Source organism: Lemur catta, chromosome 1 (assembly GCF_020740605.2).
Source record: "Lemur catta isolate mLemCat1 chromosome 1, mLemCat1.pri, whole genome shotgun sequence".
NCBI lineage: Eukaryota > Metazoa > Chordata > Mammalia > Primates > Lemuridae > Lemur > Lemur catta.
The window spans coordinates 5228481-5254876 of record NC_059128.1 but is presented as its reverse complement, the minus strand read 5'-3'; the positions used below and the strand labels follow the sequence as shown (position 1 = coordinate 5254876).

General features: G+C 44.5%; 1 protein-coding gene across 3 annotated transcripts in view; it reads left to right on the top strand.

Moving 5' to 3' along the window:
- The window catches only part of EVL (Enah/Vasp-like), a 175692-nt gene that overhangs the window by 115473 nt on the left and 33823 nt on the right, over positions 1-26396 (top strand). For all 3 annotated transcript variants that reach the window (XM_045560798.1, XM_045560778.1, XM_045560788.1), the window contains exons 2-3: positions 2146-2314; positions 13584-13761. In XM_045560798.1, the coding sequence (XP_045416754.1) occupies positions 2146-2314; positions 13584-13761 (347 nt within the window). The remainder of the gene's footprint in view (positions 1-2145; positions 2315-13583; positions 13762-26396) is intronic.

The following is a 26396-nucleotide window of genomic DNA, read 5'->3' as shown; positions in this document are numbered from 1 at the left end:
TTCACTAATACCCTGCTGTATCTCAGGACCTCTCTCAGCTACAGAGACAGTGTTTGGAACACACACCTGCTTACCCACTGTCACAGTTGGAAACTGAGTGTGTCAATACCAGTAAGTGACAGAACTTTGCCTGTAACTTGATTTGTGATTAATTTTTATCAGGTTGGAACTATGATTTGAATCAAAGCCTGTCTGGTTCTCTGAACAGTTTAATTTCTACTGTGCTTCATGAGGACAAGGGCCCCGAAGACTTAGCTAGGGGAGGAGCAACTCTTCCCCCAGCTCTTAAAGGATACGTATTCTCTTAAAGGATACGTATTCTCTTAAAGGATACATTGTTTCAAGCTCCAAAACACAGAGACAGCTGCTGCCTCCTTAAATATATATGGAATGAATGATGAATTATGGGGAAGAAAGATGCAGCACATATGCAGACCAAAACCCTTATAGTTTGCTCTCAACACCTCTGTCCACAGACATGCCCAGGGCCCACCACACAAGGCTTGGACGGCTGTCAGGTGTGCCCTAGTCTCCTAAACCCCAGAGCCAGAGCTGAGCAAGTCAGTGGCAAGATTGAGACCCAGCAGTGTAGACATTCGGAGTGGGTTTGAGACCCAGCACTGGCGCTTATCCATAACATGTGCACAGGAATTCACTTGAAGTGAAATGAGGGAATATATAGGGATGCACACTCAAGTATTGCTGAAATTAGAATCATCCACGTACTGGATGGTCCACAATCTCTGAGCAGTGGGAGACTTGGGTCCTGGGGAAACTTGGCCCTCAGGAACCGAATACACTGGCCAAGTTGAGGTTTCCAAGTCCCTGAGGACTAGTCTAACAAACAGCACTGCTTTTTATCCTCCAGTAACTGCTGGGGATAGGGATCAAATATTTTGTTTCCTTTTTCTCGACTGCTTGGTCTCAGCATTACAGTTATCCATTATCGTGCACACTTTGCTTCTGTATCATTGCTCCTGAATTGTGGGGCATTATAATGCCGTTTTCATGGGCATGGTGGCACATGCCTATAGTCCCAGCTACTCGGGAGGCTGAGGCAGTAGGATCACTTAAGCCCAGGAGTTTGAGGTTGCTGTGAGCTAGGCTAACGCCACGGCACTCACTCTAGCCCGGGCAACAGAGCTAGAGTCTGTCTCAAAAAAACAAAAAACAAAAATGCCGTTTCCAGTTCTTCCCTGTCTTTCTGTGTGCCCCGTCCTGACAGCTGCTGCTCCTCACTGCTGTCGGTGCATGTGCCTTTTACGTTTGGGAATTGTAATATGCTGGAGACTGCGAATGTGTTCAAGATTATTAGGCGTATTTGTGAATGAAGAGCTCTGAGAGACTTCCTCTGAATATAGGGGCAGGAGTGTTAGTGTATTAATTTTAGTGATGACTGTTTTCTCTCTCCAGGGGCTTCTTCCTTGGTTCTGTGTCATATTCTGAATGGATGCAGTTGCTTTGCTAGGTAAATGTCTTCAGCAAAGTGAGGTGCAGCCATCTATTTATTTTGATTTATGTTGCTTTTTCTTTAGATAATCTAATCACTTCTTTGTCCACATAGCTTATCTGGTGCTACCCTATCATGATCCCATAAATGGAGCATTTTGTTGGATGTTGCCAAGAATATTATCTGTGTCATATGCTCTAGAGCCAGAATGGGTTGGAAATCCCAAATTTCATCACTGAATACCTATGTGATCATGCATAAATCTTCTCAAGTCTCTGAGCCACACTTTTCTCATCTGTAAAATGGGGGGTAATAAGTAGCTATTTCATAAGTCATGAAGCTTAGGTGCTTTAATGCATTCTTGTATTTAATACAGCACATAGCATATTGTGGATAGTTGACAAATTATAATGGTAATTCCTTCTTATTCAAGCAACTTTTCCCCTGAAAGCAAAACTGTGATTCTTTTCTAAGCTATTGAAAGTTTTGGCACAGAACCTCTCTCCACTCCTCATGGTCTTTGGAGAATGAAAACTCATCTCACAAAGCAACCCTTCCATAGATAGTTGGAAGTTCTGGAAATTAGAAGGTTTCTTCATGTCAAGTAGCCGTTGGCCTCTGTTTCAGAAAAGGGCAAAGCCAACTTCCATCCCCTGTAGCTGAGGCTGACGCTTCAGTTTTTTCTTTCTCTGCAGTGAACAGAGTATCTGCCAAGCTCGGGCTTCTGTGATGGTCTATGATGACACCAGTAAGAAATGGGTACCAATCAAGCCTGGCCAGCAGGGATTCAGCCGGATCAACATCTACCACAACACTGCCAGCAACACCTTCAGAGTCGTTGGAGTCAAGCTACAGGATCAGCAGGTGAGTGCTCGAGTTAGAGACTACACCCCTGAGCCTGTACACCCCTCCTCACCATCACCCCCTTACACACACCTATAGTGAAAAGAGGTCAGGGAAAAAGAAAGGTCAATATTTGGAATGAGAGGATCTGGGTTCAAATTCTGACTCCACATGCTCATACTCCAAGGCATGATACCTTAAGCAAACTGTCTTTTCTGAACTTCAGGCTTCACATCTGTGATAGGGAGGCAGAAATCCACACCCTACCTACTTCACTGTGTTATTGTCAAATGAGAATAAAATAATAGGTGCGAAAAGGCTTTGAGAAGTATGTTGCACGAACGTGTAAGTCTTATTCTGTACCCATATATCCATACATAAGGTGGCTGTTAAGATTTTTGGTTCATCATCCCCCCTGCCCCAGTCTTAGTTTGGAAAGAGTGTCAAGATGATTTAGAGAACCTAGGATCATTTCCCTCCTTAATAGTACATCCTGGCAAACCAGATGAGGTAGTTTGTGAGTATACTTGGTAAATTCCTGTACAAATACACAGTAACAACCTTGTCCACGCATGTCACGAGTAGTCGTACACGCATAACTTAGACAAAGCAGTCTGGTGGGCTGTGGGCTGAAACAGACATAGAGAAATGGGTTGTCTGGCTTAACCATGGTGACTTTGGTTAGAACTTCAGTGCTATCCCTCTAACACTGTTCTTAGAGATTGACAAGGGCATTTTTAATGGTGAAGTTAGCAGATGTATGATTTCAGCGTTTATGAATAACTATTTAAAGAGCATCTTCTGGCACCTTTGTTGGTCAAGCTATGACTATGTGGAGCAGCAGCACATTAGCTGCTATCTCTAAGAGAATCAGCATGTTTGTGATTAGAAAAAAGAGAACAGAAACTTCAGGTTCTATTTTTAGTGTGTTGCCTATTGAATGGGTTTCTACTTTGGCCATAATAGCCCTATTAAGTTTCAGGTTCTTGTGGCTAAAAGGGACATCCCCAATTCAGGACCCCTGATATAAGGTACTCTGTCTAACTTTGAGCTCTTGGTATCTCCAAAGACATCCCTTTGCCTTATCGATGAGCCTTAATGGTATGAAGGTTTTTCTAGAAATTTCTAGAAGCTACTTCCCTATTCCAATTCACCAATTCTAGATCTGCCTTTTAGAGACACAGTGTGTTACATATTGCAAGATATATAGCACTCTTGGCCTCAATTTTGGTGATAACCAGAAACACTTCACAAATTTCCAGAACACACCATGGGCTGGGGGCTGGGAGGGGGCGGTACCACTCTGGTTGAGAGCCTTCGATACAGGGTCCCTTCCCTGATGCAGTTCCTCAATCATAGTAGATATTCTCCAAGTGATTGCTCTTATTGTGACAAGTTTTCCATTCCCTCCCTGCCTCTCAGTCACGCTCCAGGACACACTAGGAAGATAGCATGGTGTGTGTGCTGGAAAGGGCCTGGGACTATAGCTGGGCTCCCCAGAACCTAAATGTACCTGTTCTCAGGGGCCTCAGCACCCCACTGCCTCCTTCAGAGGAAATCACATGTTGAGGAGGAGACCTTTTCCCTGTGCGGGAAGGGACTGGCAGCAGGATATCAGTGACATCCTGTTTAAATTCAAAGAGGCTGCGTTGATTCTAACTTAGCGGTCTCCTAGAGTCTGACAGAAAAGTTACGAACACAGCCTTATGCTTGGAATTCTGTGTTCCAGAGACAGGTTGTCACATGGGGCTGAGAGCACCTCCCCAGATGACTGTGGTGTATTAGCTAGGAACGTAAAAGAGATTCCTAGTAAACCCAGGCATTAGAGGAAGCGGCAGGAAACCTGGTCCATAATAACTGTTGGGGATCTCAGGAGAGAAGATTGATTTTCACTGATGTTTCCAGTTAGTGTGGACTACCATCTTAAAATGGTGAAACATTTTAAGAGAGACAGAAATTTCTGGTTTTGTGAGTAAATAGGGGTATCTTACATGTTTAATGCTCTTCGTGGTTTATGGAGCACTTTTCATGACTATGCTTTCATTCTCCCAATAACCCCATGAGGATGATGGTATAAGAATTACTATCCTAATTGTGCTAAACACATGGCTATAAAACCAGATGATTATTTGTGGAGCAAAGAACTAGTGAAGTATATCACCGTTAGCCAAAGTCTATCCTGAATCTCACATTGAGGGTGAAAAACCTAAAAGATTCTTAGTTGAAAATGAGTTATGGCCACCAAAAATGTTAGTGAGTTCTCAGGCTGCATTAATAAAAGTAAAGTGAATAGAATTAGAGTTATTAATAGCAAATAGAATTAGAATAAGAGTTAGAAGTAGAATAAGTTATTAGGAGTAGAGTGAATTGTAGAAGCTGAGTGCATTCATCGAGGCAGAGTGAAGTGGCAGAAGTTAAGGTACAGAAGGAAGATAACAGCCCTCTGCTCTGCACTGGTCGTACCTTGCCCAGAACGTTGGGACCAAATCTGAGCGCCACAAACAGTAATCCACAAGGAGAAGGGTCTCCCAACTGTTGAGAGATCTGAACACAGTATAGTATGTGGAACAATTAAAGGAGTGACAAGAGGTATTTATTTGGAGAAGATAGAAACTGAAGGAGAAGTGGCCACAGTTTTCAAGTTAAAGGGCTGCCATGTGGAGGAGACATCTGTCTTGATGTAGACCCCAGAGAACAAAACTAGGAATACTGTGCAGATACCGTAATGAAGATTTGAACCCAATAAAAGGAAAACTTTCCTACAAGCATACTTTTGAAAGATGGAATGTGAGTCCATGAGGCCAGTTGGCCATTTGGTAAGATTCTGGGGAACAGTCTATCGTTAGGCAGAGATTTGGAAGGGACAAGACCCCTATAGTCTTTACTAACCTGTAGATTCTATGGTTTTTAAATACAGGTGAATACATGGCAACAGGAAGATAATTCTCTGCCATCAAGCTTCTTTTTTATAAAAGACTCTTGACTGTTTTTAGTTAGAGGCCTCAAAAACGTGTTAGACAGCACAGTTGTGAGTTGCTTAATGACAGGGATATATTCCGCGAAATATGTCATTGTGTGAACATCATAGAGTGTACTTGCACAAGCCTAGATGGAAGAGCCTGTACACACCTAGGCTAGCCTATTGTTCCTAGTATACAAATCTGTACAGCATGTTACTGTACTGACTGATACAGTATTCAGTGTAACACAATGGTAAGTGTTTGTGTATCCAAATATATCTAAATAGACAAAGGGTACAGTGAAAATATGATCCAGCAATCCCATTATTGGGCATCTACCCAAAAGAACAAAAGACATTCTATAAAAAAGACATCTGCACTCGAATGTTAATAACAGAATGTGTTCTTTGACCACAGAGCAGTTAGACCAGAAGTCAGTAACAGCAGGATAACTAAAAAAACTCAATGCTTAGAAATTAAGAAGTACATTACTAAATGAACCATGAGACAGAAGAGAAATCACAATGTAAATTAGAAAATATTTTGAACTGAACAATAAGGAAAAAATAACATAGCAAAACATTGTGGGATGCAGATAAAACAGTACATATAAGGACATTTATATTTTATTTTAACATTTAAAAAAATTTTTTGAGACAGAGTTTGGCTCTGTCACCTGAGGCTAGAGTGCTGTGGTATCAGCCTAGCTCACAGCAACCTCAAACTCCTGGGCTCAAGCAATCCTCCTGCGTCAGTCTCCTAACTGGGACTACAGGCACGCACCATCACACCTGGCTAATTTTTCTATTTTTAGTGGAGACAGGGTCTCACTCTTCCTCAGGCTGGTCTCAAATTCCTGACCTCAAGCAATCCTCCCTCCTAGGCCTCCCAGAGTTCTAAGATTACAGGCGTGAGCCACCATGCCCGGCCTATAAGGATATTTATAGTTACAAATGCATATATTAGGAAAAGAAGAATGATTGAAAATCAGTGATTTGTGCTTCTATCTTAAGAAGCTAGAAAAAGCAAAAGCAAATTAAACCCAACAAAAGTAAAAGGAAATTAAAAATAAACACAAAAATTAATGAAAGAGAAAACAGATGTATGATAGAGAAACATAAAATGTCTTTGTTCTTTGGGAAAAATAGTAAAATTAATAGATCCCTATTAAGAACTGTCTAGGAATAAAAAAAGAGAAACCACAAATTGCCAATATCAGGAATTAAAGGGAACTTCACTATAGATCCTATAAACATTAAAAATAATAAGATAACATTATGAATAATCTTATACCAGTAAATTTGACAACTTAGATAAAATGGACATATTCCTTGAAAATCATAAGGAAGAAACAATACCAATCTTATATAAGCCCTTCAAGAGACTAGAGAAAGAAGGACCATTTCCTATATTGTCTTTATTAGGCCAAAAAAACCAGATAGAAACTGCATAAGAACATTACAAGAAAAGAAAATTGCAAACCATTATTTCTAATGAACACTGATGTGGTAATTAACCCTAAATAAAAGATTAATGACTTAAATCTAATAATACATTCAAAAGAAAATTCTGACAAGTGAGATTTATTCCAGGAATGCAAGATTAATTTAACAGAATAAAGGCAAAAAAGTATGGTCATCTCATAGACACAGCAAAAACCTCTGTTAACATTTAGTACTTCTGCATGATAAAAGCTACAATGAAACTAGGAATCAAAAGCGATTTCTGGCCAGGCATGGCAGCTCACGCCTGTAACCTCAGCACTTTGGGAGGCCAAGGTGGAAGGATTGCTTGAGGCCAGGAGTTCAAGTCCAGCCTGGGCAATACAGAGAGACCCCATCTCTATATAAAATTTAAAAAAATAATTAGCCAGGCACAGTGATGCATGCCTGCCGTCCCAGCTACTCAGAAAGCTGAGGCAGGAGGATCACCTGAGCCCAGGAGTTTCAGGCTGCAGTGAGCTATGATCAGGCTACTGCACACCAGCCTGGGTGATGGAATGGTATTTCAAAAAAAAAAAAAAAAAGTGATTTCTTTAATCAGATAAAGGATATCTACAAACAACAAGAAAACAAAAGCCATAGCTGACATCTCATCCTGCTTTCCCCCTGAATTCAGAATTCAGGAACAAGACGAGGATGATCACTGTTACCTCTTTGATTTAGCAGTTGGAAAGGAAGAAGTAAAACCATCTTTCATCACAGATGACTTGGTAATATATGTAGAAAATCTGAAAGTACCTATAAACTATTATAGCATTATAATAATGTGTGCTACTATAATTATATTAAGTGAATCTGGCATAGTCACTGGATAGAAAGCCAATATACAAAAGCCCCACTGTATTTTTCATATATCAGCAATAAATAATTAGAAAATGAAATTTTTTTTTTTTTTTTTTTTTTTTTGAGACAGAGTCTCGCTCTGTTGCCCAGCTAGAGTGAGTGCCGTGGCATCAGCCTAGCTCACAGCAACCTCAAACTCCTGGGCTCAAGCGATCCTACTGCCTCAGCCTCCCGAGTAGCTGGGACTACAGGCATGCACCACCACGCCCGGCTAATTTTTTCTATATATATTTTTAGTTGGCCAGATAATTTCTTTCTATTTTTTTTAGTAGAGACAGGGTCTCGCTCTTGCTCAGGCTGGTCTTGAACTCCTGACCTCGAGCGATCCACCCACTTCGGCCTCCCAGAGTGCTAGGATTACAGGCGTGAGCCACCGCGCCCGGCCTAGAAAATGAAATTTTAAAAGTACCATATGAAAGACCATCAACTTCAAAGACCTAGGAACAATTCTAAGTAAAGATGTGCAACTGCTCTATACTGAAAACTGTAAAACATTGTTGAGATAATTCAGAGAAGGCCCAAATTAGTAGAAAGATATAATACATTCATGAATTATAAGACTTCGTGTTACTAAAATGTTGGTTTTCCCCAAACTGATCTATAGATTCAGTGTACTCCCAATTAAAATCTCAGCAGGTATTTTGTAGAAGTTGACAGGTTGCTTCTAAAATGTATATGGAAAGGTAAGGATTCTAAAATAGCCAAGGTAATCTGGAAGAAGAGAAAGTTGGAGTATTTGTACTATCTTGACTTACTGTACAGCTACAATAATCAAGACAGTGTGCTATTGGCATGAGGATAGGCAAATAGACCAATGGTGCTAACAAAAGTCTAGATAGACCCACATATATGTGGTCACTTGATTTATGACAAAGGCACTATTGTATTCAGTGGGGGAAAGATGATCTTTTCAATAAATAATGGTGAAACAATTGGATATCAATATGAAAAACTTTACCCCTAGCTCACACCATACCCCAAAATTAATTCAAGATATATCATTAATCTAAATATTAAAAATAAGTCGGGTTCAGTGGCTCATGCCAGTAATCCCAGCTCTTTGGGAGGCCAAGGTAGGAGGATTGCTTGAGGTCAGGAGTTTGGGGACCAGCCTGAGCAAAAATGAGACCCCGTCTCTACTAAAAATAGAAAAATTAACTGGGTGCAGTGGTGTGCACCTGTAGTCCCAGCTCCTGGGGAGGTTGAGGCAAGAGGATTGCTTGAGCTCAGAGTTTGAGGCTGCAGTGAGCTATGATGATGCCATTGCACTCCAGCCTGGGCGACAGAGCAAGACCCTGTCTCCAAAACAAACAAAAAAGTAGATCAGTAAAGTTTCTAAAAGAAAATATAGGAAAATATCTTCATAACATTGAGGAAAGCAATGATTTCCTGAACAGTACACAAAAAGCATTAACTATAAAAGAAAAAGTTGTTCAGTTGGATCTCTTTAAAATTAAGAAGTTTTCTTTATTAAAAGACACTGTTAAGAGAGTGAAAAGGCAAGCTACAGACTGGGAGAAGATATTCACAATACATATATAAGAATATGACAAAGGACTCATGAAGAATATATACAGAACTCCTACGAATCAATAATAAAAAGATACCTCTTTTTCAAAATGGGCAGAAAAGACTTGAGCATACATTTCACAAAAGAGCAGAAGAAAAGAAATGGCTGGTAATCATGTGGAAGGTGCTCTACATCATTACTCTTCAGGGAAATATGAACAAAAGCTACCATGAGACAGCACCGCACACACACCAACAAGGTTAAAATTAAAAAGACACACATGCCAAGTGTTGTCAAGGATGTAGAGCAACTTGAGCTGATGAGAATGTCTATTGGTACAGCCTCTTTGAGAAATTGTTTGACAGAACTTACTAAAACTAAATACACCCCTATTGGCTGGATATAGTGACTCGTGCCTGTAATCCCAGCACTTTGGGAGGCTGAGGAGGGAGGATTGCCTGAGGCCAGGAGTTGAAGACCAGCCTGGGAAACACAGTGAGATCCATCACTACAAAACTTTTTTTAAAAAAATTAGCTGGGCACAGTGGTACATAACTGTAGCTGAAATGTGAGGATCACTTGAGCCCAGGAGTTCGAAGCTACAGTGAGCTATGATCCTGCTGCTGCACTCCAGCCTGAGTGACAGAGCAGGAGCCTGTCCCCCGCCCCCCCCAAAAAAGAAAGAAAATACACACCTATCATATATCCTACTCCTGGATGGATATACCCAAGGGAAATGAGTGCTGTGATATTATGAAATATGTATTTGGTCTTGGTACGTTTCCTGGCAAAATGCTTGTCTTTTGTATGATAATGAGTTAACTAGTGGATAGCAGCCCCTAGAGAGCTTCGGGATGGGGGCTGGTCACCAGAAAGACCGAGGTAAGAGGGACTTTCAGCCCACCTCTGAACCTCCAGGGAGGGGAGAAGGGTCGAAGGTTAAGTTGATCACCAATAGCTAATGATTTACTCAATCATGCCTAGGTAATGATGCTTCCATAAAAACCCAGAAGGACTGGGTTCGGGAGCTTCTGGATAGCTGAACACATGGAGGTTCCAGGAGGGTGGGCACCTGGGGAGGGCATGGAAGCTCCAAGCCCTTTCCCACATACCTTGCCCTAGGCATCTCTTCCATCTGGCCGTTCATCTGTATCCTGTGTAATATCCTTTATAAATAAGCCCGTAAACATAACTCGTGTTTTTCTGAGTTCTATGAGCCACTCTGGCAAATTAATCAAACCCAAGGAGGGGAGTGTGGGAGCCTGATTTATAGCTGGTCAGTCAGAAGCAAAATAACAACCTGTGCTTACTACCAGCATCCAGAGTGGAGATAGTCTTGTGGGACGAAGCTCTCAAGCTGTGGGATCTGATGCTGTCTCCAGGGAGATGGTGTCAGAACTGAATTGAATTAGAGAACACCCAGACGGTGGCCGCTGGAGAATCTGCAGGATTGCGTGCTTGGTGTGTGGGGAAGTACCCTTATGCATCTGGTGTCAGAAACATCCTTCGTGTGTATCCATACAAGTGCCTGTGTCCACTGAAAGAAATGTACAAAAGTATTCATAGCAGTTTTATTCGTATAGCCAAGAGGTAGGAACTACCCACTGGGCCATCAGCAGGAGAATGGAGAAGTTATTTGTGGTTAAAAAATGAAATGCTCCATGGAAATCAAAAAGAATTAAATATGGATACTTGCAATATCATGGATGAGTCTCATGAACATTGTGCAGAGTGAAAGAAGCCAGAAACAAAGAGTGCCTACAACATGGATCCATTTCTAAGTAGTTCTAGGACAAAAAGAAGTTACTGATGGTAGCAGAAGTAAGAAACATGGTTATCTCTGTAGGGGGGTGTTGGGCAAGAGGTATTAAGTGAAGCAGCCACATCAAACTAGACTTGCAGTACTGCAGATGTTTAGTTGGATCCTCCGATTCCTTCTGAGCAGAGTAAAACAAAGGAATAGAACCAGCAGACAGGTGCCGAGATGTTAGCTGTCAGCTGGTCAGGTCTATCTGGCAGTTAATGAACACTGGACACCTCTCCACATATGGTCAGCTGACATATTGGCCATTTATCATCTATACATACATCCAAAACACACTGTGTTGGACTTTCCTTTTTTAGAAGGCAGTTTTCAAATAGTGAATACAAATTTTAAAATGGTCATGTCCATCCAGCAGTTCTGCTTATAGGAATATATCTAATGGATATACATCTTCACAAGGATATTTAGTTCAGTATTATTTATAATATTATCTTCATTTCCATATTCTGGATAGGCATCAGCCTCCCCCGGATTCTCACGCCCTCTAAGTCCCCCTCTAAGAATTTCACCAACCAGCGATTTCAAACCCTAGGATTCTAGATCTCACTTCCCCAGAACATCCCCTGAATACCTGGAGACAGTAGTCTTGATACCCCGAAGAGTCTTCTTTTATCTTGTGTCAGTATTTCTCAACTATTCTTGACATTATGTGGTTTCCAGACCTCCTTCCACTTAGAGCATTTCCCTCTGGCTTGCTCCAGTTTGTTAATACCCACAAAAAGTGTAGTAACAAAAACAAAAAAACTTGAACACAGAACTTCTGACATGGATTTACCAGGGCAGAATGGAACAGGTTCTTACCTCTCTCATTCTGGTCGCTATACACTATTCATGTGTCCTCTAATCCTAAGAGTTGTTTTAACCACAGTCACTTTACTAGTTCTTATTGTGTGCTCCACAAAACCTCCAGCCCTCCTTCCGACGACCTAGAGCTAACCCAAGCCATCCCCAGCTCAGTGCTTGTGGTTTAGCCGAGTGTGCATGCGAATCTGTATTCCTAGCACAAAGAGCGAAAAACAGACACACCCAGGAACTTGTGTGTAGATGTTGGCCAAAATGCCTGCCTGTCGGTGTGTAACAATTAAGTTGTGAAACAATGACATTCTTTAGCTGATGTAGCACTCTCTCTCCCCACTCCTTCCCACTTGTAGGAAAACCCAAACCCAACTCCCACCTGCCTGAGACTTGGGAAAAGCTGTTCTGGATTTGCTCGTGTTTGCTGTCCTCTGGCCTTACTCTATCCAGCAGCACAGCAGGTGGAGCAGCAAAGGAGAGCGATGAGCCAGACTTCTCACCTCAGTGCCCCAGCCAGCCAGCCAGGTGTCTTGGCCATGTCCCTTGGCATCTCCAGCTCTCTTCCTGAGCTCACCTTCCGGGCAATGGTGACAGTAGAAAGAGTTTTCCCCAACCTCAGATCACAGAGCCCTACAGCCTCAAAGCCAAACAAGATCTGAGAAATCACCTTGTACCTCTCCTACAGCAAAGTCCTTTCTCTGGCATCACTACCTGCTGGCTGTGCGGCCTCATCCACACTGTGCTTGCATACCTAAACTCACAGCGACCTTAGTGTTTCTCAGTTAGCACTCTGTGGCCACCTGCTGTGTGCCGTGCGGGGGCTGTCAGCTACTTTCTCATATGTAATTTTATCCTCACAGCATAGCCATATCACATTCTTCCCCATTTCACAGACAAGGAGGCTGACAACTAATAAATCCCATGATGTTAGACCATGTTGCTCCAAGCCAGAGGGGCTAGGGGAGCAGAATCAGGGCTGCAGCCCACAGCATCATCTTCTCCAGGGCTCCCCTGCCTTCACTGGCACCACTTGCAAATATAGTCTTGAAGTACTTTGAAATAATTTTCCTTTAAATGTCTAAAAAAGCAGAACTTTAGAGGTCAGACAGACCTGGTATTGAATCCCCTGACAGCTTGTAAGCACCTCAATATCTGGATCTCTCTCCATCTTCTCCGTATCTTTCCCTGATGGGCCTGGCATTGCTCCTGGCAGTCTGTTGATGCTTATTGATAGATTAATAATAAAGATACTAATGATGCTGTGTATTTGTGTGGCACATTAACTTTTCCAAGTTATCTTTTTAACTCATAACCTGCTTATTAATCCATTCTAAGTACTAGACATTATGCAGAGAGGTGTGGGAGGCATAAATATGAATTAGAAAGACTGTTGCCCTTGAGGAGCATCATGTCTAGAAGATGACATATAGGTGAGATATGTGTCACAGTGTGATCCTCGCAGGAGCCCTGTTAGGTCGGTTAAGCCAGGATTATTATCCCCGTTTTATAGCTGGAGAAACCCAGCCCCAGAGAAGTGCAGTGACTGCCTCGGGTGGCACGGCTGAGAGGAGGCCAGTGCCAGGACCCGGGGAACCTGGCGCCCAGCTCAGCTCTTCTCATCTGGAGGTTGTGACCACACAGCGTTGTTAGTTAAAGGAAATAACAGGTTTTCCAAACCCTCCCTGCTCTGTAGATTATGGGCTGAAAATTTGCCTGATCTTGCTTTTCCCTTCTTCAAACCCCATCCCCACAGCCTGTCCTGTAGGGGATATAATATCCTTGCTCCGTCACAGCTCCCTCCAGCTCACTTACATTTTATTTATTTACACGTATTTCTCTCCCTTTTTCCCTCCAGGTTGTGATCAATTATTCAATCGTGAAAGGGCTGAAGTACAATCAGGCAACACCAACCTTCCACCAGTGGCGAGATGCCCGCCAGGTCTACGGCTTAAACTTTGCAAGTAAGGAAGAAGCAACCACGTTCTCCAATGCAATGCTGTTTGCCCTGAACATCATGAATTCCCAAGAAGCAGGTAAGTAGGGCTTTTGTCTTGGCCTGATGCCAAGACCCTATCTTGTCCTACCCCTGCCCACCTGCAGCTGTGGCTCTCTGGATGTCCTAGCACCGCCACCACATTGAGCTGACATTACATGGGTGCTGCTGCCTCACTCTAGATGTAGAGAGAGATTGACAGGTTGAAGGAGGAAAAAATGGAAGTTTGTATCATTTTGCCATTTGTGAGATATAGATATGTATTGCTGTGTTCCTAAATCTATATATCCAGGTCTGTTTTATGTTTGCCATCGTATTTCCATATTCTAGAACACACGTTTGGCAGAGTGGGAGAGAACAAACAACAATTTATTCTTGAATTTAATTATTCATTCGTATACTTAATGTTTCCTAAATACTTAGTGCAAGACACTGGCTAGGCAGAATAGATAAGAAATATTTAATAAATAGAGTCTTTCAAGGCACTTAGTTTTTCAGGTAGACAGCTAACTATGATGTATTGCAATAAGTGCTCTAATAAAGGTATGTTCGAGGTATTTAGGGACCACAGAAAAGGAAGTAAGTAACACTGCCCGTCTGGACCACTAAGGGAGGCTTCCATAGCAGTGGTGACATTTGAGCTGGTGCTTGGAAGAGCGAGGAGTTTACAGACAGAGGTTGGTGTGGGCATTCCAGACAGAAGGAGCAGCAAGCAAAGACAGAGGGCATGTGCCGGGGTAGAGTGTAATGCAGTGTTTCTGGGGCCTAGGATACCGATAGTGGGTTTGGTATGAAACTGGAAGGGTGATGGGGCTTGCACAGTGACAGGCCCTAAATACTTGGAAGACTTTGGGCTTGATATCTGGTGTAGACAGCGGGGGTCGGGGGCTAGCAAAAGTTTCTAAGCAGAGAAGTTAAAAGCAAAGAAGCAAAAATACATGTGGCTTTCACTGGACATTTGATTTGCAGTGGTAGCTTTGGAGGGAGGAGCCAGGCTTTCCTGGGTGTGGATGTCTTGATTGAGTCAGGTATGGGCCTGCAGTTGACATTTAAATGAACTAGAATGTAAAATGTCTAGCAGACTGCCTGGCACGTAGTAACCACTCAATATTAGTGTTACTACTGGATTTGCTAGAATCTAGTAGTATCTCGTAGTAATGCCCAGTGTGAGTATTATTACTGTGGCTATTGCTGCTGCTCAGAACCTGGGGGGAGATGCTGCTTAACTGACTATTGGGCCTGATAATATTAGAGCTTTGGGGCCCAATTAAAACACTAGCAGAATTTTTTAAGTAAATAAGAAACACGTTTTGAGCATGCTCCCCACGGGTCGTACCCAGAGCAGGTACTTGGATGGTGCTTTCCCGTCACGACAAGACTCCCGGTTTGTGGGTTTTCTGCTTAGAGCTGTGTGTGTGGTGAGGAAGCTGCTCGGCCACAGCGGTGCTGAGTGACCAGCACAGGGCCTGAAGTGTCGCAGGTGCCCACAGGTGTTTATTGACCTGTCTTTTCCACCCAAGAGCCTTGATCTTCGTGGTGAAGGGAACCGAGGTTAATGTTTGCAATCTGAACTTACCCACCTGCCCCCAGGATGTGGGAGTTAATCTTTATTTTATCTGTACATATAGATATACATACCGAGGGGCAAAAAAAAAAAAAAGGTTTTAGTCAGACACCTCTTTCAAAGCAAGCACTTAAATTAAATAAAAGCTACTATTATTTTATTAAATTTACTATGGAATCACAAGGAAATCAATTAATCGAGCCCTCATTTTGAAATAAGCAAGCCGTGACCCATTATAGGAGATAATTAGCATCAGATAGGGAGTCAGGTTCAGAATCTGACCTCCCACATCTGTGGATTGAATGAATGCCTTGTAGGGGCGGGGGTGGGAGCCACCAGCTAGTTTTGGATGTGTGGACACACTGTGAGAGTGGCCTGATTTGAGACTTACCTTAGGAGTAGCAGTTGCTCACCCAGGTGCGGCTGGCATTGGCCTCCTTTCCGTGGTGGGAGCCCACTGACAACTGAGGGCTAAACGTGCCACGTGCAAGGGAACCGTTCAGCTCCGTGCGTTCCTATGTGTGTACATTCCCAGTGCCCACCGCCAGACCACGGTAGAACAGTCACACCAGAAGGCCCCCTTCCTGCAGTCCCTCCTCTCAAGGACAACTACAGTGTCCACTTCCATATGGCAGGGTCATTTTGACTGTTTCTGTACTTCACATAAATGGGATCGTACGGTGTGAACTTCTTGTGTCGGATTTCTTTCACTGGGTGTTATGCTTGAGGGATTCCTCCACGCATGGTGTGCATCAGAGTCGGTGATCTTTCGTTGCAGTGTGCGCTTCCGTTGTGTGACCCTGTCACAGCTGATCTGCCCATTCTGCTATCCATGGGGGTGAAGCCAGTTAGACCTCACGCGGTGCACGGCAGCCTCTCTTCCACCCACTACCGCAGCGGCCTGTGAGGCTCTCTATTGAATCCCTCTGTGTTGGGGGAAATTTCATCCTACCCTCCCTTGGTAGGAGGCAGTTTGCAGTAGTGAAAAAGCATCTGTTTGGGGGCAGCCAGATCGTACATTGACTTTTTGCTCTGCCACGTGTGTGGCTTTAGACTTGTAAACTCTATTTCTTACAGTTGTTATGAAGATTAAATTTGAAATGCTTATAAAGCACGTAGTATATAGTGCCTGGTATATGATGAGAGCTCAAATAATACTGGTTCTTTTCCTTTTGATCTTGTTCAATTTGGTTATCGTCTCTACGCTTCAGTTTCCTTATCTGTAAAATGACATCTTAAGTCCCACCTTACAGAGTGGTGGGGAGGATTCAAGGGCCCAGGGTGGTGCCTGGCACCTTGGAAATACTCAGCCAACGCTCCGTCCTCTCCTCGCGGGCTTGTCTTGTTGGGTGGTAGGTATGTGGGGTCCATGAGGCCTGCTTGGGGCTGTTCCTCAAACACCTTGGGATCGTGGTCCTTTCTAAGACTCGGTGTCTCCTCAGGTTGGGTCTTGCTCAGTGTCTCCCACCCCTTCCTCCCCGTGTGTGGGCAGACACTAGTGTGGACTCTTCCTGGTCATCCCCGCCTTGTAGGTACAAGACACTTAGATACTAAACCTAAGAGCAAATCGTATTTGCCCTGCACTTGGTATTGGACAATGTCTTCCCATCTGTGTTCACAGATGATTCTTGCCACAGCCCTGGGAGATGAGTTCCCAGATAATGTCCCCCTTCTCTAGGTTAGGAAGCCAAGGCTCAGAGAGGAAAGTGACTTCCCTTCCCTGTAATCCCACAGCCAGAGAATTAGCCAAAATTTGAACCCAGAACTTCACTCATTCGTGCGGTTTGTACTGTCTCTGTGCTAAAGATGGGCGGGGGGCACACTTCTGTGTTCTTCTTTCTGTCCTTTCAGCCTCTCGACCGTGAAACCCACTGTTGGATTAGGATTCTTAAAATTATTCTAGAGAAAGGATGGGTACAACAATATTTCTGCTGCCTGAATTCTACATGGCAGAGACACTCAGGCATTGAAAAATCTGTCTTTCTGACATTTTTACTTGGTACTCACAGAATCTTACAGCAATACTTTTAGATACTCACTCTGCACCTTCAGGCCCAACCTAGGGAACCTAAAGTCCATTTAGCAGGTAAAACAATAGGTACATAAAATAATAATCATGGATCGTGGTAGTTACAATTCCCTGGGTGGAGGAAAGGAGTACAGAGCTAGCTTAGAGTTCACTGGGGACCTGGACAGGGCTCCAGGTGCAGGAATTATCTCAGTGCATAGAGACAGTCAGTCGCTGGGTTATTGGGGCTTTTTCTACAGAAATTGACATCTGGAGATTGTTTGAGGAGACAGGGAGGGGCTGTCTGGTTTCTAATGCACGGCTCTCTTCTGGGTGAATGAGGAGCTCCTTGAGTGGGTTAACTCTGTGTATGTAGCCCCTGTTGGTGGAAACAGTGCCGCGGCCTAGCTGTGGTCGCAGCTTTCTGTGTCCCTTGTCGGTCTGTGCTGTTTATAGAGCATGGCTCACAGACCAGCAGCCCAGCTTCTCTGGGTGCCGCATGACGGGGCATGATGGCCAGGGGTGGTGCACATGCTTTGGTGGGAACGCAGAGTGGGGCTTCTTTGGCCAAGTTGTATGATAAAGATAATGATTATAGTAATAATAATATCTAGGCTTTCTCATCAAAGCCTGGGCTTTCTGTTTTTTGCCAGGCCACTTCTCCTATATGCCCCTTCCCTTCCCTGCTTAACAAAAGGCTCCCACCAACCAAGCGACCTAGTAGGGTAAGGGCCTAGCAGCTCCAGAGAAGACACTATCGGCCGAGAAAGTACTTCCTTATACTCTAAACTGTTTATAATCTGGCTTTCATTTACAGTAGGTAGTCAGGCCAGCTACTGTTACACACACTTATTCAGATGGCGGCCTAGGATTCAAAAAAGTGATGTGTCTACCAGACTCTTCCAGTGGAATTGAGACTGAAATTGAGGGCTTCTGGTTTGAAATTCAGTGCTTTTCCTACAACTCTGTGCTGCCTTCATAGGTCAGAGAGGAAGACTGACAAGCTGTTTGCCTTGTACCCACAGTCCCAGGTGGTCTCACTTGTGGGATCTGGATGTGGGTAGGACAGTGAGCATGGTCCATGCCAGGATTCCAGCCCCTGACAGCAGAAGGACTGAGAAACAGGCCTCAGAGTCCGTGGTCTGCCCCAGCGCTGGCTTGCTGATGCTGACTACAGGAAGCCCCTTACCTAGACTTCCGGCGTCTGCATCTTCAGTGGGAGCGCACTTTCCGTCTGGGGAAGCTGGCAGTCTCAGGCAGGGAGGAATGTTTACGGGCTGTACCCTGACACCCCAGCCCAGCTCAGTTTTCTTCCCTTCTACAGTTTATTCTCATATCAGATATCAGCTCATAGTTTAGGAGCCTCATAAAGGCTACTGCTTCTGTATGCTTTTATATGATTCCGCCACTGACTCACTATGTGACCTTAAACAGGTCATTTCTCTGTGGGCCTCAGTTTCCCCATCTTTGAAAGGGCAAATATGGCCTTGATCTAGATCACTGCAAGACTTTCCAGCCTCAGTGGTTTATGGTTTTATGTACATTGTCTAGGCAGGAGTGAATTCTGGTTCACCGTGTGTAGACATTGTCACTGTGACCATTCCCTAGGACCAGGTGAAATCCTGTGAAGAAACTAGAACAACGAAATGTCCTTTTCTACTTCCTGAAGGACCCCAGGACTTCCACGAGGCAGGATCCCTCTTCAGCCATAGTCACTGAGTGAACCAGTCCTTTTTCCCGTAGGTAATTCATGTCTATTATTGAAAGCAGAAAATACAGACAAGAAAAGAGAAAGTTCCCTGTAATTTTACAACACAGAGCTAGCTGCTCTTAACACTTATGTATCTTTACAGACTTTTTTGTGTTCACATATGAATGAATAGCTATTCCCCTAAACTCATCTGTACATACTGTCCTATAACCTGCTGTGGCACAATAGGAAATGTTTACATGGCCTCTGCCCTGGTTCCTGGCACAGAGCTTCCAAACCCTATAACTTCCTGAGTGAGAAAGATGATAGAGCATCTTCTGTTATGATGTTTGGTCTTAATCTCCTTTTCCTGACATAAGAGCTTCTAAGACCCTTGGAATCTGGGCAGTGATAAGAGTATCTTTTTGTAAGTTGAAGAGATGACTAGTGTCTGGAAGTGCCTAGATAGCTTCAGAATGGAGCTGGTTTTCAGAGGAACCAACCTTGTGATTAGAAGTTGGAGCACTCTGCCCCACCCCTCGCCTCCAGGGAAGGGAGAAGGGTAGGAGATGGAGTTTATCACCAGTGGCCAGAGATTTACTCAATCCTGCCTACCTAATGGAACCTCCTTAAAAAACCTAAGCAAGGGAGGTCAGAGAGGTTCTGGGTTGATGAACACATCCATATGCAGGAAGGGTGGCATACCCCAACTCCATGAGGACAGAAGCCCCTGTGCTGAGGTCCCCTCTGGACCTCACCCTGTGTATCTCTTAATCTGGCTGTTCATCTGTATCCTTTATAATAAATACAGTGTCTTCCTGAGTTATGTGAGTCATTATAGCAAATTACCTAAGGAGCTGGTCATGGGAATCCCAATCTGTAGCCAAGTCAGACAGAAGTGTGGGTAACCGGTGGGCCTACTACTTTCGATTAGTGTCTAAAGTGTGGGGGCAGTCTTGTGGGACTGAGCCCATGACCTGTGGGATCTGCACAAACTCCAGGTAGTTAGTGTCACAATTGAATTAAATTGTAGGACATCCAGTTAGTGTCCACAGAGAATTGGAGAATTGCTTTGTTTAGAAATCCACACATTTGGTGTCAGAAGTGCTGTGACTAGAGGAACAGTTTCTCACTTAGCACTATGGGATGAACATCTTTCTATGTCAAGAGTATGGACCTTGCTGGTCTGAGTGCAGTGGTGTTTACAGCTAATTGATCACAACCAGTTCCGGATTCCTTTGTTCTTCTCCACTCCCACTGCTTCACTTGACTAGCCTTAAGAAAAAAAAAAAAGAGTATGGACCTTCCACCATTTTTGTGGCCAGCGTTCTCCATCAAATACCACATAAGCATTATTCTGCTTTTAAACATACTGGTTGTCCCCATTTTTCATTATTACACTCATGTAATAGAGGGCATTCTTACATGTTTGTATGTATGCTTTGTATCCGTCTGTGTTCCTCTTTGCACACTTGTCCATTTATTTCCTTGGGCATATTTCTGTGTCAAACAATATATATACTTTTAAAGTTGTGGTGTATCTTGCCAAATGTCTTCCTGAAGGAGCACTCTAGTTTGTACTGTGTCCAGCATGCATGACAATTGCCCACTGCCCCACCCTTCGCTAGCACTAGGCATTAGTACTCTCATTAATCTTAGTAAACACAAGAGAAAGGAAACATTTTATTTTGCATTTTTCTTTACTAGTAAGGGTGAACATTTTTTATACATTAATTGGCGATTTCACTTTTTCCGTTATTTTCAGCAGCAACTTTGACTAAGTGCAGCACAGCATGGAGAATGCAAACTCCTTGCACCTTTAGTCATATCTGCAAATTTCCCACTCTAAGTATATTCATCCTCTGATGACAAAGGGACCTTGTATTTCCTTTGGCAAATGGATGGAGGCAGTCTAGCATCATGGTATGTTCTAGGCTCATGATGGAGAATAAATAGACCTCCTTCACGGTAATGTCTACATTGTTTGCATTTTAGGAGTCGTCATTGTTATTTGTGCTTGTCTGCATAGCCATAGAAGAAACTATTGGCTTCCATTCTCTTTCATTGCCTGGACGTATCCTTCCGCTGGAGGAACTTCTTATTTAGTGTCTAGAATTCATGTTGGTAGGTCACAGAGACATTCCTTGGCCATTCCTCATCTGGCCTCTGAAGGAGACGCTGTCTGGTGCAGTGGAAGGGAAGGGAGAGCCAGGAGTCCCACCAGAAGTGCCAGAGGAAGGCTTCAAGTTGTCTTTCTTTGGCGCAAGCCCCCACCTGCCCCTCTCTTCTCCTTAAAGGGAGTTCTGATCAGGGTGTTTCTCTGCTGCCACTGATGCTGGCACCTACCATCCTGCTGTCTCTGGTTTTTAAAAATGGACAGAAACAAGAGACAGGATTCTGTAGCTCTGGGGCTTGAGGTTGTCATTTTATATTATCTCAGATATATTTTTTTAAAAAGGAAAAGGATACTAAAAGTGACACGAAGGGCACACAGGGAGCCTTCTAATGAGCTAGTGTTTTTCTTTGCTAAGCATATGCAGGCAATGTAGTAGGCACACAGCCAAGGGCAAACCTAGAAAGGGCAGAGTCCTGTCGGAGTTGGATGCCAAGCTTTTCAAATACTGTTCCCTCCCTGGAATGTTTTCTTGCCGTCTCTACTTACCAAAATCTCCCCTGCCCTCTAGACCCGGCTCAGCACTCTTCCCAGAAAGCTTTCCCTCATCCCCCCAACCTCTCGCCTCCCTCCCTGACTTCCCATGATGCTTGGTTCCTGCTTCTCCTCATTCATTCCTTCTTCATTTTGCCTGCTTGTGTTTCTCTCTCATTGGGTGCCACTTTCTCTCGGAAGACTTCTGTGGCCCCCTTGTCCCACCCCGAGTCAGGGTGAGGCACCTTCCCTGTGCTTCCCTGTTGACAGTCACCACTTTGTAGTGTGAAGGCCTGGCTGCTGTGTGTCTCCCACGAGGCTGTTGTGAGGTGGGGACACACCTGCCCTGCTCACCCGTGGACCCCAGCTCCACCACAGTGCCTGATCCATCCGTGACATCCATGAGAGCTGTTGAGTGTTAAGGAACTGTATTCTCCTGAGAGCAGGAGTCACGTGTTAGCCACCTCTGTGCACTTCAAAGCCTCAAGTCCAGTGCCCTGTGCACTATAGATGTATGCGTGTTCATGTGTGTATGTGTGTGCTCGTGGGTGTGTGTGCATGTATGTGTGAGCATGTGTGTGTGCATACGTACGTATCCTGATCTCTCTGTGCCTGTGTCCTGACTTGTGCTGTGCCTCATAGGGTTCTGAGAACTAACTGTGATGGTCCTTTTAAAGTGCTCAGGACAGTTCCTGATGCACAATATTTGATAAATATACACTATTTTTAAAAACCCAGGTGACCTTTGCAGGTGGCACTGGGCTGGGGATGAATGAAGAGTTACCTACCTCTGCATTAAGTGGCCCCAGAGGACTTTACTCTCGAGTCTCCTGTTTGTTATGGTGGTTGCTGTTTGAATCTCCCTCCTCTGCGGAACCCTCAGCCATTCCTCTCCAGTGTCAATCAGATCCAGGGCTTTGGCTGCTCCTTTTCTCATATTTGATTAATTGGCTATTGATATGGATAATACCATCTCAAAGCATGGGTTATTTCATGGGCTGTGTCTCCTAATTGGTGAAATTGGCCAGTTGGCTTATTTGTAAAAATTCTAAAGAATGGGGCGTTCTCCATGCTAGGGTAAGGGCCCCGGGACAGAGATGTCCCCTTGCACCCAGCAGGTTCTCAAAGCCCCTGTAGAATCTCGTCTTTACCTTGGTTTTTCTTTTTTATAGACATCTTTTTCTAAGCTTTGCGAAGTTCCCATTATGATGGGGATGAGATAGTTATGCAGTAAAAAATAGTAATAATAGTTACACAGTATTAAAAATCTTTCTTTGAAGCTGCCAGAAGTCTGGGCGCTTGTTTGAGAATGCGTTTCCTTGATTGAGTCACTGCAGGTGCATGTAAAGAAACAAGGCAGCTCCACTGTGAAATCGGATGTGTGGGTAAATAATTCCCTTGCTGGGCTACAGTCACCAATAAACTTGAAGATAAGAAAGATCTTAGAGATATTTAATCCAGTTCTTCCTCCTCTGGCCTATTTTTTAACCTTTGGAGCTGCTGCTCTAATTGAAGAGGAAGGAGGAAGGGGAGCTGGCCTCGCAGAGGGCTTTGCAGAGCCGCTGGGCCCCGAGCTCAGACCTTGCGCCAGTGGGGCCAACACCCAGGCCCACACCCTTGCTGCTACACCCACTGCCTCCTGTTGGGCAGGTGCAGCTGGCACCCCAGGGCCCTGCGCATTCACCCCATCATGGTACTTAGAGGGCTTATTCAGAGCACCTCTTTGGTGTCAGCAGCCCTGCTAGCCTGCTAGTCCTTGGGTAGCAAGACCCGTGCTGTCTCAGTCATGCCTGCCTCTCCAGAGCCAGAGCGGGGGACACACAGCGGGCGCGCAGGAAATGTGTGATAAACTGCGTCAGCTTTTTCACCTTCTAGTGTCAGCAATCCTCCGAGAACAGGAAGCCCAGGTTCTGTTCTAGACTGAGCCTCGGGATGTCTGGCTCGAGGTCCAGCTCCACCCTACTCACTGACTCCGGCCTCAATCAGGTCCAGTGACCTTTGTGGGCCTCAGTTTCCTCATCTGGAACGTGGAGTACTGATTGTCCTCCACAGTCTTTTACCAGGCTAGAGGCCTTTTCTCTAGGGTGCCAGGTGAGCTGCCACCTGCTCGGGCATTTAGGAGGCCGTGGTATTGAGGAAAGCCAGAGAGACCTGCCTGCGAGACCTGGCTGTGCCGCTTGTTTGCATGTGACTTGGGCAGGTCACTTCCCTTTCCTGGACCTTGGCTTCTTCATCTGTAGAAGGGGGACAGTTACCCACGGCTTGTCTGTCTCATAGCATGAGAGTCCAAAGAGACGATGGGGATAGGAGATTTCTGAGCCTTGCAGACAGGAACGGCTATGCTGTAGCAGTAGTGGTTGTAGTAACCATAGCAGTTTGGCAAAGTCCCATTTGGATAAGGAAAATGCCTCCCCTGCCACAGTGTCTGAAATTCTGTGGAAAGTTTGACCCTCCGTGAGTTCCCGTGAGTTAGTGGGAAGAACGTGGCCTGAAGTCGGGAGTCTGGGCTCCTGCCCTGACGCAGCCCAGCCGCTGCTTTTCATGGGGCCTCAGCTGTGTGTCGTCCTCTCTGCAAGCACTGAGTTTTTAGACTCTGAAATGGCAGAGTTGGACTAGATAATGAGCTCTCAACAGGGACAAAGTGGAAAAAACTGGTGATTTTTAGGGGACAGGGGGACTAGGTATACAGGGCAAGTCCTTCACCGTGAAGTATTATTTCACATGTCCCACTAAATACTTAAATTTTTAATTATCTGAGCCAGAACTTAGTCTGTTTTAAGAAAAAGCACTGTTTTCTTTTTTTAACCAGTTATGTGCTAAATTTTCTAGGAAACTACCACATACCTCGAAAGAAAATTATACTTAATTTTTTGTGTGACTTTATCAAGAGCTGTTTTCTGTGCTGGAAAGTCACATTTCCATCATTGTCGCTTGCTATATTTTAGTCATCCAGATAACTCCCCTTTATCCAACCCATTGGCGGCGGCGGCGCTCCCAGCGGGCCTGTGGGTAGGGCTGCGTCTGGCTGCCCTGTCTCCTCGCGCAGTCGTGTCTGACCGTTTGCTCACCACAGTGCACGTGCTTCTCGCTTTACCTCTCCTCAGAATACGCGTAAGGCATTATACCGACTTTTTTCTAATTTATGTAGGTAGATTACAGAATCTATGCGTTTCATTCAGGATAGTACAAGGAGCATTACAAAATGCTTGTTATAAAAGGGGTGCCATTGAGTCTGAGAGGATCGAGAATACTAGACTAGAAGTTCTGCAAAAATCAGACGCGTTCCTTCTTGCATCATATCTGTTGTCTTGTTTGATAATCCCTTAACAGTGCTGTGTCGACAGCATATGTCTGCCCTGTCTTTCAGCTGGGAAAGCTAAGCCCCAGGGGGAGGAAGTGAGTACTGGGCCCAAACCACTTACTGACATGACCCAGTCAGAAAGAGAAACTGGGATGAGAACACTGTTCCTCTTCTCACCCAGAGTCAATGAGGGGTAGTAGAAGAAACACGGTGTGGCAGAGCCAGTAGACTACCTTGCGTCCAGATTTCTGCTTTACTACTTACAAGCAGTTAAGGCCTTAGCAAGTCACCTCTGTAAGTAGATGTAACAGTACCGTGGGCCACTGGTGGATTGCGTGCCATGATAACCTGCATAAGACGCCTGGTGCCTGGCATGTATCCTTCAGGGCTGCTCCTCCACCCTGCTCCACTTTTTGTCCCCAGATCCAGTAGTCTTTCATTAAACCACTTTAGGTTCTCTCAGTACTTACCACAATCGTTTTATAATTGTTTCCCATTACTCCAAGAGAGCAGGGCCCTGGTGACACTTGAAGCAAGGCCCAAACTCATGGAAATCGGCCGCGTGATACAAGTGAATTTTCAAGAAAATCTTCCTCTCAAAGCATCTGCTAGTGTAGAAGACAGAGTCCAGGCCCAGGTGGGGCCCATGAGTGGGAACCAGGGAAGGGGCCTTAGGTGTCAGGAGACTGAGTTTACATTTTGCAAATGACAAAACTGTGACCTGATGAGGGGAAAGACTTGCAACAGGGTCACAGGACAAGTCAGGGGCAGAGCTGTGGTCACACCCAAGGTTTGTCCCACCAGCCCAGACGACCTAGGTTTGAAATGAGCTTTCCTTCCTGAGCGAGCATTTTCGCCAGGCCTAGCACGGGCTGGGCTTTAGGACAGAGCTGAGATAAGGGGGATTTTGACCGTTTCTCCCCAGTGAAATTGCCCCTGGGCTGGGCGGGGGTGGAACAGTTTGTTTACAGCTTTGGGGTTGAATGCAGTAGATTTCAAGCTAATGATTTTGAGGTGTTCCCAGGATCCACCGAGGTAGGTACACGAAGTAGCCATAGCAGTTCTACTTTATCAATTTGACATAGTGGGACTCTGGAGAAAATGAAAAGAAGATCTTGGTAGCTTAATGGAAATCCACATTGCGTGAATTAAAACACAGGACAAAGTGCTTGTTATCATTGGCCTCTTGACATAATGGTATATCCTTTTCTTACTTGGTTTGCCTGTAATAGCATCATTGGTATATTTCAAGAAATGACACTCCTGGTACCGGATGATAAATGTTTTCTGAATTTTTCCAACCTCCTGAGTCGATACCCAGTGGCCCAGTGGCTGCACCAGCTGCAGTCATGGGAAAGAGCCCAGATGGGGGACAGACAGGCTTCTCATGAAGTGCTCGGGCCCCTTCCATTTCCTCATCGAAGGAATGGAACGTTGTTAAACCTCACAGCTTCTTGGAGTTGGG